Source organism: Nannobrachium achirus, assembly GCF_963921795.1.
Source record: "Nannobrachium achirus genome assembly, chromosome: 24".
NCBI classification, from domain to species: domain Eukaryota; kingdom Metazoa; phylum Chordata; class Actinopteri; order Myctophiformes; family Myctophidae; genus Nannobrachium; species Nannobrachium achirus.
The window spans coordinates 32,359,603-32,379,691 of NC_137831.1; the positions used below are offsets into that span (position 1 = coordinate 32,359,603).

The 20,089-nt window shown below is 42.7% G+C and overlaps 2 protein-coding genes across 2 annotated transcripts in view; one reads left to right on the top strand and one right to left on the bottom strand.

The window, feature by feature from the left end:
* dgkza (diacylglycerol kinase, zeta a) overlaps positions 1–20,089 on the top strand; it is a 127,072-nt gene that overhangs the window by 72,092 nt on the left and 34,891 nt on the right. The window contains exons 27-28 of the mRNA XM_080720213.1: positions 14,901–14,990; positions 16,607–16,663. Coding sequence (XP_080576339.1) covers positions 14,901–14,990; positions 16,607–16,663 — 147 coding nt within the window. The remainder of the gene's footprint in view (positions 1–14,900; positions 14,991–16,606; positions 16,664–20,089) is intronic.
* Positions 1,342–3,426, bottom strand: LOC308309342 (ubiquitin carboxyl-terminal hydrolase 7-like; the record flags this gene model as incomplete). The annotated part of the gene is made up of 1 exon (XM_080754892.1): positions 1,342–3,426. One exon carries the CDS (start codon positions 3,424–3,426, stop codon positions 1,342–1,344), a length of 2,085 nt encoding a protein of 694 aa, XP_080611018.1.

Below are 20,089 nucleotides of genomic sequence, written 5' to 3' on the forward strand. Positions count from 1 at the left end.
CTCATATCTAGGAACACCCATATATGGATATAATGAGTCAGTCTCTGTTGTTTCAGTGCGACCTAGGTCGTTCCTCTCGTCTTACTGATTTGCCTTTATTTTAGTTTATGTTCTCCCCGCCCCGTTATGTCACACCTTTGACTTGTTTTTGAAGCGGTGAAAGCCGCTTCCAAGGAGTTGCTTTGTGTGTCCTGTACATGTCCATATATGGTCATTCCAGTCCAGAGTGAACAGGTTTTATCTGTCCCGTACATCCAGAATATGTGTGTCCCGTCCGTCCCGGTCTGATGATTGGATGATTAAAAATGTCCAATGAGACCATACTTTGAAGCTTCACATGACAATTCTTTTTTTTTTTTTTATGTGTGTGTCCCGTGCGTCCAGAATTGAGGATTGGTCAAGCTTCACATGACAATTCGGCCCTCCAGATAAAATCATTCATTAATTCAGAATTCATAAAAATATAGAACTAAAGCACATAGAAAGTATAGATCTAGAACACAGAGTTCATAGCTCTAGAACACAGAATAAAAGTTCACCACTTCACTTCGAACCGAGGTTCGATTTTTATATTATTGCCTTGATTGGATATCTGTGTCTTTTGTTCATTCTTTGATGCTGCTACGCAGTTACAACTTGTGTCTTTGAGGGTTCACTTTAGTGTTTCACTTAGGTTACTATAGGGTACTCTGTTTTGTGCGACTTTAGCCTTCTGATTGTGAAAGACCATTTCTCATGAACTTCTGTGGTTTTGGATCTTTGTTTAAGTTTTGTTTCATTAAACTTGATTTTGTCTCCACCCTTTTTTAGGGCTATAGACTGTGACATTAGTTGCACCTGTGCATATAATTGCTCTTCCAGATTGCCCTTTAGTACCCACGCTGTGTAAAAAAAAGAAGAAAAATCACACCCAATGTGAAGTGAGCGGTGGTCGTGCTTGCATAACGTCTTCAGACTAGGATTTGAGTCTAGGATGTACAGGCTATGCTACACACACACGTTTTGCTATGGCAAAACGCTGAGGAAAAAGGCTACAGACATACGACATATGACATCACTAGACATATGTGATGCCACGTACACACATATTTCTATGGCAAAACGCTGAGGAAAAAGGCTACAGACACACGCACAGCCACTCTATGGAGCGGTTTACCACCGCTCAAAAAAAAATAAAGAGTTGTTTGGTACCACTTAAACCCTAAGCCTCTGTACTTGGTACGCAAGGAGGTCATGCGGTTGGACAGTGTAACCACAAAGCCACACAGAAGATGGCAACGGCTCGGTCATACTGGTCCCAGCGAGCGATCAAGGGTTGAAATGGACCTTGGCGTCATATGGCTACTTTGACAGAGGTTTTGGATCCAATGTCTCCAAAATAATGTCCATTTGGCTCTGAAGTCCACTCAAGTCGAACATGGACCTGCCACAGTCCGCCTCCAAGTCCAGCTTGCGAGAGTGAGGCCTCCCATTGCTCCTGAACTGCAGCGTCCACATCCTCATCTGGTCTTGTGGGAAACCCATATCCTGGGAGAGCCTCTCCACAAACTGCTGCAGCGTGCTGCTCCTTAGCACGGGGTACCTCTCAGGGTCGTGAAAACGGCCCGTGGTCCTCACCTGGACCACCATGTAGAGATGCTGCTCCGCTCTCCTCTGTGCCTCCATCCTCTTCTCCTCCTGCAAGCGCTCCACCAGCTGCTGGGGGATGCCCGAATGCGTCACTGGCTGGAGCACCTCCTTGATCTTGGACTCGCGGATGTACACCAACATGGAGGCGGTGGTACAGGCGTCGTTGCCGCCGTAGTTGCGTTCTATGGCGTCCTCTTCGGTGCACCGAGACACAACGTCGTCGTCAAATTTACACCATTTGCCGTCTCCGTCGGGGTTGACATAGACAAGATAGTGTCCTCCTTGGTTGCCCCCGCTGTGCACCAGCACCGTATGCAGGATGTAGTTGGCCGGGTCCTCGGAGTCCGTCTTCTGGAGGCACTCGTCCAGGCACAGCCTCGCCGGGAACTCAAACCTATCGTTAATCTTGACGTTTTGGTCAGTATGTGGGTCATACATACTCCTCATCAACTGTAGGTGCAGAACAGGAGGCAAGTCGAGGAACTTCACACCCTTCTCTGCCTCCTGTAGGCCATGCTCTCCTCCTGCATCATATTTGTTGTCTCCGTCCAACTGCTCTGTTGCCACATAGTCTTTGAAAGACTCAAAGATGTTCTTCTTTCCTTTGACGCTGAGCTGGACGTCATAGTAGTCCTCTGTCCGCTCTGACCTGAAGTCCACGTTCTTACACTGGATATAGGACACCATCTTTCCTTTGAAGAGCCTGGGTATGGTCCCCTCGACACAGGTGCCTTTCATGTTGCTCTCCATTTTGTTCATGAGCATTCTGCACATCTCCTGGACGTCATGTTGCATGAAGCTGTCTAGCGTCTCCGACTCGAAGGCCTTGGTGAGTTTGTTGGTGGTGACGGCCTTGTCGCTGTGCTGTAGCTCATAGAAGACCATCTGCAGGGCAAGAGGGATGCTCTTGGATGACTCATGACCCTCTGTGGGCATCATGTACACTGCCCGTCTTAGCTGATTGGTGAAGAAAAATGTCTCCAGGACGGTGCTCATGTAGCAGCTTCCTCCTTCATTTTCCATCCCCACGTAGCCTGTGTGTTTCTTAGAGTCCCACCCCACTCCATGTGGGGCGTCTGCCTGCACATGGACTTCAATGGTGACTTTGTCATCCTTAATGAAGCCCTTGTCTGGATCGGTCGCTTCTCTCCAGAGCATGAAGTAATTGTACCCCCTCTTGGCCACCTTGTGATAAAATATGTGCCTGATTGTTTTAGCGAAGGAATTCCCATCGTCTTTGTGGTTTACGATCTTCAGCGTGGCCTGGGCGAGGCACGACCATGCAGTGGAGTCGGACTCTGTATTACACAGCAGGAAGACGCTAACGCTGTCGCCGTAATTCCCCACGCAGATGTTCCAGGGAAGGTCCCTGACGAAGAAGGTGGGGCTTTTCCAGTCGTTGATTGAAAACCTTCGGCGTCTGAAGCCTTCGATCGCATAGGACACTGTCGCCTGCGACCGCCAGCTGGCCTCCTCCTCTTCCGTGCCATCCTGTGTCTCATCATGTCCGTCTGTCTCATCATGTCCGTCTGTCTCATCATGTCCGTCTGTCTCATCATGTCCGTCTGTCTCATCATGTCCGTCTTCCGTGGTCGTGTTGCCATCAATCACTGGGTTGGCTGGGATTCTTGGGAGGTCACCTGTGGCGTTCCTCCGAGCTTCCATCTCCACAGCCTCAGGTTCACCGAGATGCTGCTGCTCACCAGCTTTCTGCTGCTGTGGCTGGGTGTGAAGATGATCGTTCACGTTGGCCGATGGCGAGGTTGTGGCGGCGTCTTTGTACCCCTCCTCCACCATATTGTCCAGGGTTGGTTCTCTGGGCTGCTGCTGGGGAGCTGAAGATCGATAAGTGGGATAAACGATGTTGATGTAGCAACAATACAAGACAGTTAATTTGCTATTTGACACTCCATATATACTCTCTACGTCTAGGTAACCAAGTATATATGATGTATATGTGACGTAAATTACATCATCGGCTAATGTCATGACGTGTGAGGGTTGTGTGACACGGGTGTCGCTCTCCATTCTGACATGTCGCCACTCCGAAATTGACTTCTTATTGCCGGAGTGGCGACACTTCCATAGAGGTTAAGTTTTGGGTAAGGGTTAGAGATAGGGTTAGTGTCGGAAATACTTTACATTTTATAATGGAAGTCAAATGGGGCTCTGATCCGAAAAACTTGCCCAAATTTGGAATCATACGTAGGGATGCTCTATGTCACCACTGATGTCATAGATGAGTGATATCACAGTGTGGCAACACTGTGCCATCCAAATTGGAGCCATGATGCATAGATTGTGTGCTTGTCTTGCCTAATAGATTTGGTGTAGGGACCAAGTACAGAGCTGATCCTGGTGAACTAGGTATAGAGAGTTGGTTCAACTTCATTTAGTGGTTAAGTGGAAGTCCTACTGTAAGGTTTACACCAGTGGTGTAAAGTAACAAACTACATTTACTCAAGTGCTGTACTTAATTAGAATTTTGAGGTTGTACTTTACTTGAGTATTTCCGATTTCCAACTTTTACTTCTACTCAGTTACATCTCAGATCCAAACATAGTGATTATTATTATTATTATTCCTTTAACCCATTTAGGCCTAGAATTATTGAATGCTTTAACCAGTGAAAAATAGCAGATATACAAAGCTCATAGCGCTGCAAGCTTGTAGATCTGAAAATATGTGCAAATCTTTGAATATATGTATTTTCAAAGCGAACGTTTGTAACTCAAATTTTGCTTCTGGGTGGTCCCTGGAATTAGATATTTTGAGATGGGGTCCGTGGCCAAATAAATATCATTTTGGGGGTCCTTCACATGAAAAGGTTTGAGAACCACTGACGTAGTAGTCTCTCAAGAACAGACCAACTGACACTTATAGAATCGGTTCAAAATTCAAATTTTCAACATTTTTCAAAAATAGCAGATCTACAAGCTCGCAGCGCGGCACTCGGTGCCGCGCTGTGAGCTTGTATATCTGCTATTTTTCAATCGTTAAAGCATAAAATAATGATACACAAAATGTGTACCCGTTCTAAATGGGTTAACTAGTCCTTTCCCGTTCGAACACAGGTGCTCCGAATTATGTGCAGAGTTTGGGTTATGGGGTGTGCACAGTATATGAGGGATTGAACGTAGGAATCTCAGTCATGTTGGAGAACTCACTCCTATCAATGATGTCAGTCATCACCAAATTTGGGCACTGTTTCAGCATGCGGCTGTTACCATGGCGACAACGAATGCGCAGTACAGGCTGCGCGATCAGTCAGCATGCTGGTATATCAGACAGACATTGGACAGACGGACAAACATTGGGTCTGTCTGTCTGTCATTGGGTTTATTACATGTAGGATGTACTTTGTAGATTATGATTATCATTACAAAACATACTTTAACCACTTCATCCCGATATGCATTTTCTACAATCACAGACGATGTGACGCATTGCATCTGCTATTTTCAAAAGATTTTTTCAATGGGACATAATGAGTACGTTCTACTTTTTGTTACATTCTGATACCGATACTGTGGGACTTTTACTCAGGTAAATTTAGTATTCCAGACTTTAACTTTCTAAATTGCATTATTGGCAATTTTACTTAAGTACTGTAAGACATTTGAGGACTTTTTCCACCACAGGTTTCAACCCAACAGCGACAATATCTTAAGTGTTTTCTGGATCCATAATGGTGCATATTGCACACTGCCCAGCCAAAATAATATAACATATTTACATGTATAGAGTAGTACTCAGTCTGCATGTCGAATATCAAGAATTATTCAATATGAAAGAGTGTGTGGGGAAATAATAATCACACTTAAAGGACAACTCCGCCCTAAATCACTTCTAGGCTAATTTTCCTACTTATATTTATCCAAAATGACTGTCCATGGGGTCTATTAGGCACAAATGCCCCTGTTGTCCAGTTACCCCAGCAGAACCCAGCAGCTCTCATAGCATAGAGTGGAGCCTATAAGCCTATCGCTTTTACACTATTTGTTGTGGTCAAATGTGTTTTATTTTTTCATGAATGTGTTACTAGTTATCATTACAAACACATCCATGTCATCGCTGTCCCACACAAGCCACCACACTCTGCTAAATAGATGTTATGCTTTTATGTGTTTTGCCAAGTCCCGGAAAAGATGCCCTGTGATTGGCCAGTGCAGTCACTTTGATTGGCACTTGTGCCCAATGCTCACCCCAAAACATTATTTATGAGATTGTGGTGGCTTGTGTGGGACAACCAAGGCATGGATCTGTTTGTAATGACAACTAGTAACACATTTATGAAAAAAGAAAATCACTTTTGAGCACAACAATTAGTGTCATAGCGATAGGCTTATTATCTCCACTCTATGCTGTGACAGCTGCTGTGTTCTCCTGGGGAAACTGGACAACAGAAGCATTTCTGCCTAATAGACCCCATGGACAGTCTTTATGAATCAATATAAGTAGGAAAATTGCCTAGAAGTGATTTAGGGCGGAGTTGTCCTTTAAGGTCTTTGCACACTGCTGCGTTTTTTCTGCCAAATATCGGAGCGAATTTTGGAGCACGTACATTAAAATAAATCAACCTCACGTTATGTCAATCACGCTTGCATACTGCCACCCGTTTTGTATTTATTTATGGACTAGGGTCGATTTTTTTCTGACTGTCGCCTCTGGTTCCCTGATTTCTCTCTTCCTCTTCTCTCTCTCCTTGGCTCACCTGAAAAACATTTTTGCGGCTTTCGGTAAAAACGAAAAAACGCAGCAGTGTGCAACCACCTTTACTGATCGTAACGATTTCTGAAATCAATTACAATCATAGCCGTGTGTGTGTGTGTGTGTGTGTGTGTGTGTGTGTGTGTGTGTGTGTGTGTGTGTGTGTGTGTGTGTGTGTGTGTGTGTGTGTGTGTGTGTGTGTGTGTGTGTGTGTGTGTGTGTGTGTGTGTGTGTGTGTGTGTGTGTGTGTGTGTTCGTGTGCTAAGTGCAGCGAGTGGGCAGATGATGATGATGATGATGATGTAATGAATAGAAAAACCTGTCTTGATGAAGTAGATTGCAGGTCTAAAGAGAATCGGGCCTTCCATCATTTAAACACTTGATCTTGTTTTTCTTTCAACATTGCCACAGGCTCGGTGCATATCAAACACGTGTATTGCATAATATAATACAAATCCAATATTTATCTCGTTTTGTTGATTTATTTAATGTTTATCCCACTAGGATTCACGTATATGAAGAGATGCACTCATTAGCATTCATCGTTCAATTCCGCTCTGTGTTAACTCTCAAATACCTGGAACGCGCCCGAGTCGCGTTAGATTTTAAACACTTTAACCATTATTTTATGCTTTAACTTTAGAAAAATAGCAGATATACAAGCTCGTAGCGCGGCACCGAGTGCCGCGCTGCGAGCTTGTAGATCTGCTATTTTTGAAGAATCGTGAAAATGGGTGCAAGTCTTTGAATATCTTTGACCCGATCTTTGACCCGACTTCTAAATCCTTCCCCTAAATCATGTTGTTCTCCAACCTTTTCATGTTAAGGACCCTCAAAATTACAGGTATTTGGCCACGGACCCCCATCTCAAAATATGTTGTTCCAGGGACCACCCAGAAGCAAATATTTGAGTTACAAATGTTCGCTTTTAAATAGATATATTCAAAGACTTGCAAAGAAAAATCATGATTTTTCAAAAATAGCAGATCTACAAGCTCGCAGCGCGGCACTCGGTGCCGTGCTGTGAGCTTGTATATCTGCTATTTTTCAATAGTTAAAGCGGTCAATAATCCTAGGCCTAAATCTGTTAATCCTATTTTTACCTATATTTTACTTCTTGCTCGTGTATTCTTTTTCATCTGCAGTTTTTTCTTTCTTCTTCGAGGCGAGTCAGATTTCTCCCATGTGAACATACATGGTCAGTAATCAGATTCAGATTCCTATCCCAGAGGATTGTCTTTTATATAAGATTCATGTAATATAAGCTTGGCTACTGTATATTTACACTATCAACCCCGAGCAGGGGCCTTTAATCTTATGGATAGCACAGCAAGTAAAAGTACATGAACTGTACAGTATTGACCAGGGAAAGACTTGTTTATGTCTATGGAACTCGTCCTCTGATTTGAACCCATCCTAAACTATTCGGAGCAGCGGAGCGAACTATTGAACTGAGCCCAGGGAATGGGCTTCAACAGTAAAGTGCAATTTCAGGGGTGTAAAAGTAATTAAATACGGTAAGTAAAATGTTGAGGTATTTGTACTTTACTTGAGTATTTCCAATTTTCAATACTTTTACTTCTACTCCACTACTGTACATTTCAGAGGCAAATATTGTACTTTTACGCCACTACAATTGTATGCCAACTTTTGTTACTACAGTACAGTAGTTACTTTGTAGATTTTGATTAGAATTACAAATCTCTTCAGCCATATGCTGTATACATTTCGGCCATTTGAAAATGGCCGATCTACAAGCTCACAATGCAAATTGTGAGCTTGTAGATCTGCTATTTTCAAAAGATTTTTAAACATTTTATCCATTGGAAAACTTGTGAACATGTGGAAATTCTGCATGACGTGTACTTTTACTTGTGGTACTTGAAGTAAATATTGATACCAATATTTTTGTACTTTAACATGTAACGGAGAATATCTACATTGCAGTATTGATGCTTTTTACTTAAGTCCAAAATTTGAGTACTTTATCACCACTGCATAATTTATACTCCGCCACGCGACAAAGTATATCGTCGTTGTGTGGAAACCTTGTATCTCCAAGTTTCAAATTTGTATGTTCTTTCGCAAAGTAAAGCCCTGCTTCATCATACAAGGCCGTCGCACAGAAGTAGTGAAAACAGCAGATCTACAAGCACACAACGCCTCGCGGTGCGAGGCGTTGTGTGCTTGTAGATCGGCTGTTTTCACTAGTTTAAATCATTTTTAAAATGCAAAACAAACGGTTTTGGACATACAAGGTTTTCACCCGACAACGACTATATATCTGTCTTGAAAGCTGCAGGAGGCTCAGAGGATTGAACCGGGAACTTTCCGGTTCCCAAACATCCGCTCTATCTTCTGAGCCACTGCCTTCTTTATAAGCCTATGGGATACTTAAGGAAATAAAATGTATATATTATTCAAATGATGAAAAATATGGGAAAAAATGAGGACACTTCTCTTGAGTAGAGTTAGTGTGCAGCTCATGTACGGTAGGTCTATGTATCGTTGCTAAAACCGCGTATCTCCATATTTTAACTTTTTGTGTTTTTTTTTTTCGTTTTTTTTTTTATTTAGAATTTAGAATTTTTGAATATGAATCCTGAAATGTTACAGTTTTGGACATAATGCGGTTTCCACTAGGGATGGGACGATAATCGTTATAATCGTTTATCGCTTTAAAAAAAAAAAACACACAATAATCATATCGTGGAGATTTAAATTTATCGTGAAATTATCTTCCGTCATCCACTGGGATCAATTCATCTTTTATTTGCCCAAGCTGCATATCCTCTACCATTTAAACCTGATCTATAATTGGTAAAACGGACCTGGAAATCACATATTGTACTTGATACACTCTATTGTTTTACCCTCTACCAAATCTCTTTGACAAAAAATAGCCGATCTACAAGCTCACAACGCGTTGCGAGCTTCTAGATCTGCTATTTTTCTGCAAATGTTCCGCCCCCAGGATAAGGGATGTTGGATATATTTCGATTATTGCGATATCGTAAATCGCAATTTCCTCTGATAATGTGCATGCTTATGAAGGGTGACTTAAGGTATACTTCTATTTGCTCGTGCCTGCCCTGTGTCATGAGTCACAACGCCTTCATGAGCTCGTCGCCCGGCTATTTTCGGCGCACATAATCGGCGCGCAAACCAATTATAAATCAGGCACATGTCACTCTGGATAATTAGTGCCCTGCAGCTTGTCAGCATCTTCCATCCCCTCCTAGATAAACTTTTTCTTTTTTCTTATTTTTTGCTGTGCTACTCCTCCTCCTGCCTTTTTGATACTTATGTTTATATTCTTCTTTTTGTGCCTTGCTTTTTTTTGACTGTACACAACAGTACTCCTTATCTTTTTCTTACCTCTTTGTAACTTGTAAACTTTAACTGCTGTGCTGCCTCTGGGCAACTGAATTTCCCCCGTGGGATAATAAAGGTATCTATCTATCTATCTCCATGGGCCATATGTCAAATCGACCAGCTTTATCGGGAATCGATTACTTGCATTTTGCTAAGAGTTATAACGTTTTATAGTTTAATTTATATAAATGTATTCGTGAATTAATTTTCTCCATTGACTGTAATTAAAAATTGAACTTTTCCTTAAATATGGAGATGACTGATGTCATAGACCACATCATGAGACTGACACAGTATGTCCATATATGGGCATTCCAAGATAGGGATCTCCATATATGGGCATAAAATGGACAATGACTGACACAGAGATTTCCATATATGGCCATTCGTTTATTAGTGAACTAAATTTCCCCATTGACTTGAACGGGGAAGATTCTAATGGTAAGACAGAAATCATTTGCAAGTGCAACTCGCGTCGCGGCAACCAACAATTTCAACATACAATTGCACATCTTTCTAGTTGTCATTTGGTACAGTAGATGGCTGAACTGGAATTGTCGTGTCGGTTGTGATTGCATGGAACGTTTCCCTCTGGATGAGAGCCGAGGAACCATCATGTTCTATTCCAGAAGAGCACCGGGCTGCAGCCAGACCGGCCCTGATGATGACATTATGTTGAAACCAGTGTTTGACAGAACCGAGACCTGTTTCACACACACCACGTATTGGTGTATTATTAACCCTGCCTAGGCCGACGTCAGCAAGGGGGAGAAGACGACAGCCAGCCACAACCCCCCAAATAATCATATTTGAACTGAGGACCCCCCCACCCTGAGGAGCACTAAGGGTTGAGGCATTACATTTGGTATATCACGGATCTATTGTGAAAATAGCAGATCTACATGCTCACAACGCCTCGCGCTGCGAGGCGTTGTGAGCATGTAGGTCGGCTATTTTCAATATTTTTGCCTCTAATATTAGACAATTTGGCCATGGTTTATTTAGCCATTTTAGAGGTATTAAAAAGTCCTTAAATTGTCACTTTAGAAATGTGCAGATACCCTCTTTACAATTAAACGTTATGTTGGTTTGTTTACTGTTGAGTGAGAAAACATTGTTGCACGTTAAGTTAATCATCTGGGGACACCCCGAAATAATTTGGGGACCCCCCTGGGGGTCCCGACCCACAGGTTGAGAACCACTGCCCTAAGTAACAAGAAATCTTGTGAAGTAAAATGTCGCCAACCAATCATCAAGGACGATGATACACGAAAGAAGAAGAAGCTATCGGTGTAATCGTACAATTTGCAGTGCTTCTCAGACTTGTTCGTGAACCCCCATCTGAAAAGTTTTTTTTGTTCCGGGGACCCCCAGAAGAGAAGATTTGTCATTGTGTTAAAACATTCAAACACTTTAAAGATTTTGTATAAAATGTTAAAAATAGCAGATTTGTCCCTGGACCCCACTATGAGAACCAATGTTACAATGCAGTTGGTACAAAAATACATTAATTAGCTACTTAACACTTCCCCTGTGTTAAGTAGCTAATTAACGGCTGGAGTCGTGTTAGCGCTGCCATGGTAACCAGGTAAACGGACGCTTGCTGCAGGTGCTGGTGAAAGCACCCGCAGATGATCGTTGCCTGAGATGGCTTGGGCACGTACATCGAATGCCCCCAGAGAGGATTCCATAGTAGCTCTCAGATGGACACCACCAGGGAAAAGGAAACAAGGCCGACCTAAGATCACCTGGCGCAGAACTGTCGATTCTGAGTAGAAGGAGATGGGTCTCTCATGGGGCACGGCACAACTGGCCGCCAAAAGAGTGTGATAGGTGGAGGAAAATTATCGAAGCCTTATGCCCCATAGGGAGCGAAGAGCGTAAGTAAGTAAGTAAGGGGTCGGGAGATATCAGAACAGGGGCAATTATGACAGAAATCCATCAAACCAGGTAGAAACATTTATGAAAACATGCACATTCAGGGGGGGATATGTTTTGGTCTGGATTTCCCCTTTAAGTGGTTAATGGTATAACTATACTGGCACTGGTTTTGTGGTGTTAGTGCTGGTTATACTCTACTGGTTTAATGGCGTTTGTGTTGCGGTATTGGACTATTGATACGGGAGGAAGAAAAAAAACATCAATACTATAATTCTCTATGGAAGAGACCTTGCTCTCTGCTGTGAGCTGTTATGAGACTTTGTCCACGCACGCGCACGCACAGACACACACACCATAGACATACATCCAGCAGCTCATTAATGAGACGACACAAGGTCTCCGAGTTCCTTGAGCTGCTTTGTATGTTTGTCTGTCTGCCTGCGTTTTCGTAGGGAATAAGGGTGTGTGTGCGCGCGTGCGTGCGTGTGTGCTATTCCTATGTATATATGAGCAGGTAGATATATAAACCATGACTCTTGTGTCTGATCTCCCCACCCCATAAACTAGTCCCCCAGGGAACACATCTTTCACTCTCTATGCTATTTATATATCTCTCTCTCTCTGTGTTATGTCTTGGCAAGGCTCATTGGCAAACACGATGTTCATCTCCGAAAGGCCTTGCTATGTTAACCCATTTAGGCCTAGGATTATTGAATGCTTTAACCAGTGAAAAATAGCAGATATACAAGCTCACAGCGCGGCACCGAGTGCCGCGCTGCGAGCTTGTAGATCTGCTATTTTTGAAAAAGTCGTGAAAATGTGTGCAAATCTTTGAATAAATGTATTTTCAAAGCGAACCTTTGTAACTCAAATTTTGCTTCTGGGTGGTCCCTGGAACTAGATATTTTGGGGCGCTGTGGCCAAATAAATATCATTTTGGGGGTCCTTCACATGAAAAAGTATGAGAACCACTGACATAGTAGTCTCTCAAGAACAGACTAAGTGAGCTCCAGTTCAAGTGAAAAGGACCTTTTCTTTGACGATGGCTATAGCCAGATTGCTGACATAGAAACATGGGTTTTTCAAAAAATCTTAGAAGGATTCAAAAGACACTTATAGAATCGGGTCAAAATTCGAATTTTCACGATTTTTCAAAAATAGCAGATCTACCAGCTCGCAGCGCGGCACTCGGTGCCGCGCTGTGAGCTTGTATATCTGCTATTTTTTTAAAACATAAAATAATGATACACAAAATGTGTACCCGCTCTAAATGGGTTTTAAGCGAGGGCTCAGGAACAGAAGGAGCGCTTTTCTGAAGGCAACGCAAATTAGCGGGGCTTGTCGAAAGCCTCCGAGGAGCATGCAAGGCTTTTTTCTTTTTTTTTGTTTGTTGGCAAAACAGGTTTCTGATCAGCTCAGCTCGGTACGCCGGTCACAATTTAGCCTTTGAATGTCCCGCTTATGTTCCGGTATTCACTTCATTGCCTTTGTTGTGGATTTTTGTACATTTACACTTCACTACCTCTCAGCTGCTCTTATAAACTGGCTTCAAACGGCTGTAGGATGTGGTTTAATCCTTCAGTCGACAACAATGAATATATACAGATACAGTAAATACCAACCATTTAGTATGCTAATCTCTCACCCACCTTGTGCGTGTGTGTATTTGTGTGCGTGCGAGAGAGAAAGTGAGTGTGTTCTAAAATCCTTACACCGTGTTCTGACAGCCAGTGAGCATGATTCGTTGTTGCTTGTAGATCGGCTATTTTCAGTGCGCAACACCAGAACATCCAATTGCCTTCACTCTTAATAAAGCCACTGTCTTAAACATCTCGCAAGGACGAGGTGTTTAAGGTAGCTGCATATTCCACTAGAACAACCGGAAAATGTTGGGTCCAGGCTCCAATATGACATGATTCAGAGGGTTGGGTGGGCCATACGAAAACGATGTTAGGTGAATCCGCATACTTTTTTAATCGTTTTAATCCTTTCTGCCACACGGAGCCGGCGTTTTGGGTGCCCGAATATACACGTCTTTAAAACCGTCTCCCAGAGTGAATAAATCTGAAGACGCCGTCTTCACGTCTCCGTCTGTACAACCCAATAGACATATTTCCTGAAACGATGAGCCTCCCCAACAACAACAAAGATATTGCGTTCCTGCTGGTGAGCACGATAGTATAGCTCCCTCCAGGCTCCTACACTACCACAGTCGGCAACATGTGGACATACAAAAAGGCGAAACAAACCCCACATCGCTCTCTTCTTCTCTTTTTGGTGCTTTGTGGCAGCTTTACAGCGCCACTCACAGGCCTGGCATGTATACTACAGTGGTTTTGTTGTGTTCTCAGTGGTTTCATGTGGACACATGCAGAGACGATTCTGTCTGTACAGTAAATGTTTTGGAAAATACTCTGTGTATATGGGGCCTAAATTGGTCTGTTCGATGCCTCTGAGATGTTTTAACTACCTGAACTTAGTTCAGAGTTCTGCAGTGTTCCCTCATTCATTCTATCCTTCAAGCTTTAGTTAATTCTGTCAGCACTAGCAAGTGAAAAGCAGCAATAGTTTGGGGGAGACGCAACTTCAGGCCATGGGTACAAACAGCTCTGAAATCTCTTATCTCGTGACCATTTATAAACATAACCTATTGGTAGAATAAGAAAACCTCCATATACCATCATCATGTCACGAATTCCCCACATCGCGTCGTGGTCGCGATGTCCAGGTATTAAGTCATTTACTGCCATGATTAAAAATTGATTTTCCGGGGTTTTAACGTGGTCGCGTGCGTGTCCATAGTCCACGATGGTGCACGGATCATGCAGGTTACTTAGTAACTCTGGAGCGGCGATCCAATTTTGGATTATTTTTATAATTAAATTCTCTGGTTTCTCGGGCGAAGCGGCCTGGACCAACGGCTTTTTCTCAGGATTCTCGATTTGGGGCAGTAAATGAGTTAATCTAAGCATCTGTTACACTTCCAGCAGTGCTGCTGGCTGCAGTGCAGCCTACACTCTGCTTAAGCCAGTCTCCACTCGCCACCAACAGCGCGCACAGTAGCGAGCGAGCCACAGTAAAGTATGAAGTGACATTTGTTAGTCAACTTTTTTTTGCTGGTTTGGGAAGCCCAACCAAACCAAGCTGTTCTACTGGAGTATGCACTATGCAGCTACATCAAGTTTCTTTACTTAGTGTTTTATATACAGTAGTAGAATTGTTTCCACCGCGCAATATTGAACCTCTAAAGAACATGTTGTTATGTGGCTGGTTTTCAAATTATCATTGTGGTTTGTGTTCCACAGCGCCCCCCACAGGCAGAGGGTCAGCAGTGACAGTTCGGTGGCTGATGCTCTCTCTCACAATACAACCCAGGCTCCCCGCAAACTTATCAGGTTAGTGTACACACACGCACGCACGCACACACGCACGCACGCACGCACGCACACACACACACACACACACACACACACACACACACACACACACTTAGCTAGAGAAAGACTAGATTATTTTGCTTGGAATCCACACCGATGGCATCGTTGGTAGGCAGGTTTCTTAAAGGTAGAGTAAGTATAATTTCATTTAAGTTTCAGTTTTCATGTAGGTGACAGGCGGGGGCCTTCCTCCAATCATGATCAAGTGGGGGCGGGCCTTGATACGCATAAGGCCCGCCCCCACTCGTCCATGATTGGAGCAAGGCCCCCCTCTATCCTGATTGGAGGAAAACTTGTCTCCTCCACCAAAACTAAACTGCTTTTTCCAAAGTCCTCACCTTTCTTTTGTAAATACCATTTATTTTTGCATCGTGTTTTTTCGACCGTTTTTCTTATTTTCTCTGCATAGTACTGTACTGCGTTTTATCTGTCTGTCATTCAATGTTAAACAAGTTGAAAAAGGATCTCAATTTAAATAAGTCATGTGCTTACTTGAGCTTGTGACCTTGTACCAGTGAACTGTACTGTCATGAAACTGTACCTTTTCCTATGCAAACTTCTATTAAATTATTCAATCAATCCAAGCCTGTGTGTCATTGTCCCCTGTAGAAGGGGCATGGCCACGTACGTGCAGCCTGTAGGGAGTTGTGTAACTTGTTGAGTGGTTGCTGTCTGTTGACTGTAGGCATGAACCATTCAATGCAATTATCGATTAAGTGATTGATTGACAGCAAATGGATCAAATTAAACAGTAAATGGAATAGTAACAGAATGATCGGCGTAATGAAGTATCACGCAAACATGTTCTACATGCTCTATTTACGACTTCACAAAAACTGTGAGAGAAACAACAACATAAAAGGATACAAGTGTTCAAGAAACCTTTTGCCTTCAGCTTAGACTTTGGAAGGACCAGAAGGGCTCTGCTTGGGGGTCTTGAGGGATTTTGATTTCAATGAGTGGCAGCATGCGTACTAGTGGCCAAGTATATATTTTAGACACAATAACCTGGCGATTTCTTTATTACAACGTACAGTAACACTACTAGCCCCCATAAGTCACATCTGCCCATGAAAGATTGTGGTGCATCTTGGGAATGGGCTTAAAAAGTGTCTAAAAATACATATTTAGCCTCTTGTACGCATGCCCCCACCCACTGAAATCCAAATAATTAAAATTGCTAAAACGATAGAAAGGAGTTTAATTACAATCTAAAATATGAACCCTTGTTGTAAAAATAACGAAGTTGTCCTATAAGGTGTGTGATGTAAGAAGAGGGCTAAACCAAACCAAGCTGTCTCTTGAAGTAATCATAGAGCTATGAATTCTAAAACCAATATGTAACCATAATTGGCATAATGTGCTCTGCTCTTTTGGTTTTAGTCAACAGTCACCTAGAATGCTTGTTCCATGTTATAAAATTAAAAGTTGTGTTTTTGACTTCTTGGCGTATGAATCAATTCTCTGTCTGTCCATCACTGTGGTGTTTAGCTATGTATGATGTGTCTATTTACTCATATTTAAATGACTTTTTTTGCTCACTCTTGTTTTTTTGTTTTTGTTTGTGTGTGAAGGGCGGGGTGTGTTCATCGCTCTAACACCACTGCTGCTGATTTCAAACCGACAGTGAGGTCAGTACTACATACCCTACACACACACACACACACACACACACAAACGCACGCGCGCACACGCACACAGAGGACACATGTCTTAAAGCGTTACTTTGTGTCTCTGTGTTTTATCATTGTAACCAGGCCTGAAATTTGGTCATTTTAGGGGAAAGTCCACTTGGCCTTTGGTGTTGCCCATTTTGGAGGGCACAAAGGCCAAATGCCAGGGCAGGAAGGCCATCAAATAAAACAAGCTTTTTGTCAGCCCTGCACCAATCAAAGTCACTGGATTGGTTTAAAGATGGGGACTTGTCTACATGACAAGAAAGAGACACTGGTGTCTACTGTCTACAATAGGGACCAGAAAGAGACAGAGGAGAAAGTGGTACTGACTGAACAACTTTCTCCTCTGTCTCTTTCTGGGGCATTAAGGCCACTGTGGCCTCAGGTCATGCCATTGGTTTGAGGGGCACAAGGCTAAACTGAGGGGCAATGGCGGCCATGGCCTTCATGGCCTCCATGAAATTCCTGCACTGATTGTAACCATTCATTGAGGTTGATTTATACTTAGCTGGTCTAAAATGACAGATATCCAAACCTCACAAGGTGTTGCTGCGACACGTTGATGGCTTGTAGATCTGCTATTTTCTGTGGGGGACACCGGTGCACAACCAAGTATAAATCAGATAACAGGCAGATAACGGCGTGTCACAATATATTAGCCTCTATCTTATTTTATTTCTCTGTCCCCGACACACACTCTATCTGTCAAAACCCATTTTTCACAAGTGATATTTTATGCATGCACGCACTTGTGCGCTCCAGCTCCTTTCTCACCTTTCTGTCAAAATTCATTATTTAGAATTCCTTTCACGTAGCAATCAGTCATCGTGTGGTTTTGGAGATGAGCTTTCACACTGGCCTGATGAAATGTGAAGTGTCTCCCCTGTAAAAGGATGATCAAGGGGACACTGTGGTGTGGACGTTTAAGCTGGCAGTACAGAGAGAGAGGGAGAGAGAGAGAGAGAGAGAGAGAGAGAGAGAGAGAGAGTGCAGGGGCGTCACAAGGGAGGGGGAGTGAGACTGAGTTACTAGGGCCTAAGGTGGAGGGGCCTGGAATTATTCTATACTTTAGCTATTGAAAAATAGCAGATATACAAGCTCACAGCGCAGCACCGAGTGCCGCGCTGCGAGCTTGTAGATCTGCTATTTTTGAAAAGTCGTGAAAATCTTTGAATATATGTATTTTTTAAGCGGACATTTGTAACTCAAATTTTGCTTCTGGGGGGTCCCTGGAACTAAATATTTTTGAGGTGGAGGTCCGTGGCCAAATACATATAATGTTGGGGGTCCTTCACATTTTTGAGCACCACTGACATAGAAACATAGGTTTTTCAAAAACCCTTTTTCAAGATTTTTCAAAAATAGCAGATCTATAAGCTAACCCTAACCCTAACCCTAACCCAATAGTTAAAGAACAAAATAATGCGTATTAATGAGTTCCCAGTCTAAATTCAGATGGGCCCGCAGTGAATCCTTGTACCCAGGGCCCAGAATTTGGTGCGACACCCCTGAGAGAGAGAGAGATAGAGAGAGAGAATGATTCCACTTGAGACCTGAACTTTAGGGCTGGAAATTGGTTCATGAAGAAAACCGAAATGTCGGTTTTGGTTCTTGCCGTTTCCAAGAGAACTTAAGTTCCCGAAGCATCCCAAAATGAAGTGTCTCTGATTCTTTGCTCAGCGTTGTTTCCACTGTTCAAGTTCATTACGCAACTGTCGGTCTCCGTAGGCGTGCAAAAGGGCTTTTTCTCCTGTGATTCTTTGTTGAAATTTACTCCCAGAACTTGCATAATAGCAGAAAACCAGCATTATACTTCACGTTCAGATTTCAGTTATGTAGTTTTTTTTTATGTTCTTTTTTTTTCTCATTTTGCAGCCAAAAGTCTGTCTGTATGTGGGAGATCGTTTGTGTGCGTGTGTGTGTGTGTTCAGTGTTCAAAGAGTTCAGCTCCTCTGTTTGTTTTTAGCCTGGGCGGGGGGGGGGGGGGGGGGGGGGAGAGAAAACAGAATAATTAATCATCATTGTCATCCTCGTCAAACACAATGCTGACGTGTTGCGTTGCACACTTAGCTTGCATTGGTTTGCATCAGTGTGACCTAGCTAGCATGCGCTTCTCGTCTGACAGCTGGCATTATGTATCTGCAAAGGGGCTCAGGGATTGGTCATGTTGTCTCCTTATGTTTGCATACTCCTTTTATTTTCCCCCCAGTGGTTTTATTGAGGTTCTGAAAGTACACATTTGCATCAAAATACAGTTTCTATACAACCGCCCTTTTTTGTGTGGTAACTCTAGGCTTTTGTTTGCCTTTACAAAGGGGTTTGGGAGGGAGGGGTTGTATAGAAACACAACGGAGCGGCACACAGTTCTGTTCCAAATTAGGGATGGGACGATATGACATTTTCATATCACGATTATTGTGACAAAAGAAATCGCGATTTACGATATTATCGCGACAATCAAAACCCATTATCCTGGGGTGGAACATTTGCCCAAAAATAGCCGATCTACAAGCTCACAACGCATTGCAACGCGATGTGTTGTGAGCTTGTAGATCGGCTATTTTTTTCTGGCAAAGACATTTGATAAAGAGTGAAAAAAGACTGTATTAAGTACGTATATTATAAGTACCTTTTTACCAATTATAGAGGGTTTAAGTGGTACCAGATATGCAGCTCTGCAAATAAAAGGTGAATTGATCCCAGTGCATGGCGGAGGACGATTTCACGATAAATTAATTCTCCACGATACGATTATCGTGAGTGTTTTTTATCACGATAAACGATAATATCGCTTATCGTCCCATCCCTACTCCAAATTAGTTTTGCAAGTTGTTGTGCAATCCCTCTGATGAATCATTCCTTAACCACTTAAGCCACAGATGTACTTTGTTGTACAAATTTGGTTCCATATTAGGAAACAAAGCCGCAGGACAAACCCCCAGTCAGGGATAACGGCAAACACCAGTGCACAAGCAATAAAAAATACACCAGATTGTTATTAATACTCACGAGGTATATAAATTCTCCATCATTTAATAGCAGCAGTGATGCTGCACCAAGAAACAGATGAGTCACAGGAGAGATGTTCTCCGGCAATCTGCTTCGTTCTGCCCGTAAAGGTCAATAGATTTTAATATTTTAAGAGTTTTTAATTATAATAGTTTTCAATGTATTCCACTCCACAGCTCCAGTGTACACAAAATGAATCCTTAAAGAGGTGGTGCCATAGTTTTGTACTTTTTCTTTCATGGCACCCCATCTTTTAGTTTGATGGATATTGTGTGATTCTGTAACAATGGAAACACAGGCTCTGGGCTTTTTGTGTTATCCTTTTAGCACCAAAATCATTACACTGTACTATTTGCACACTGTTAATAAATT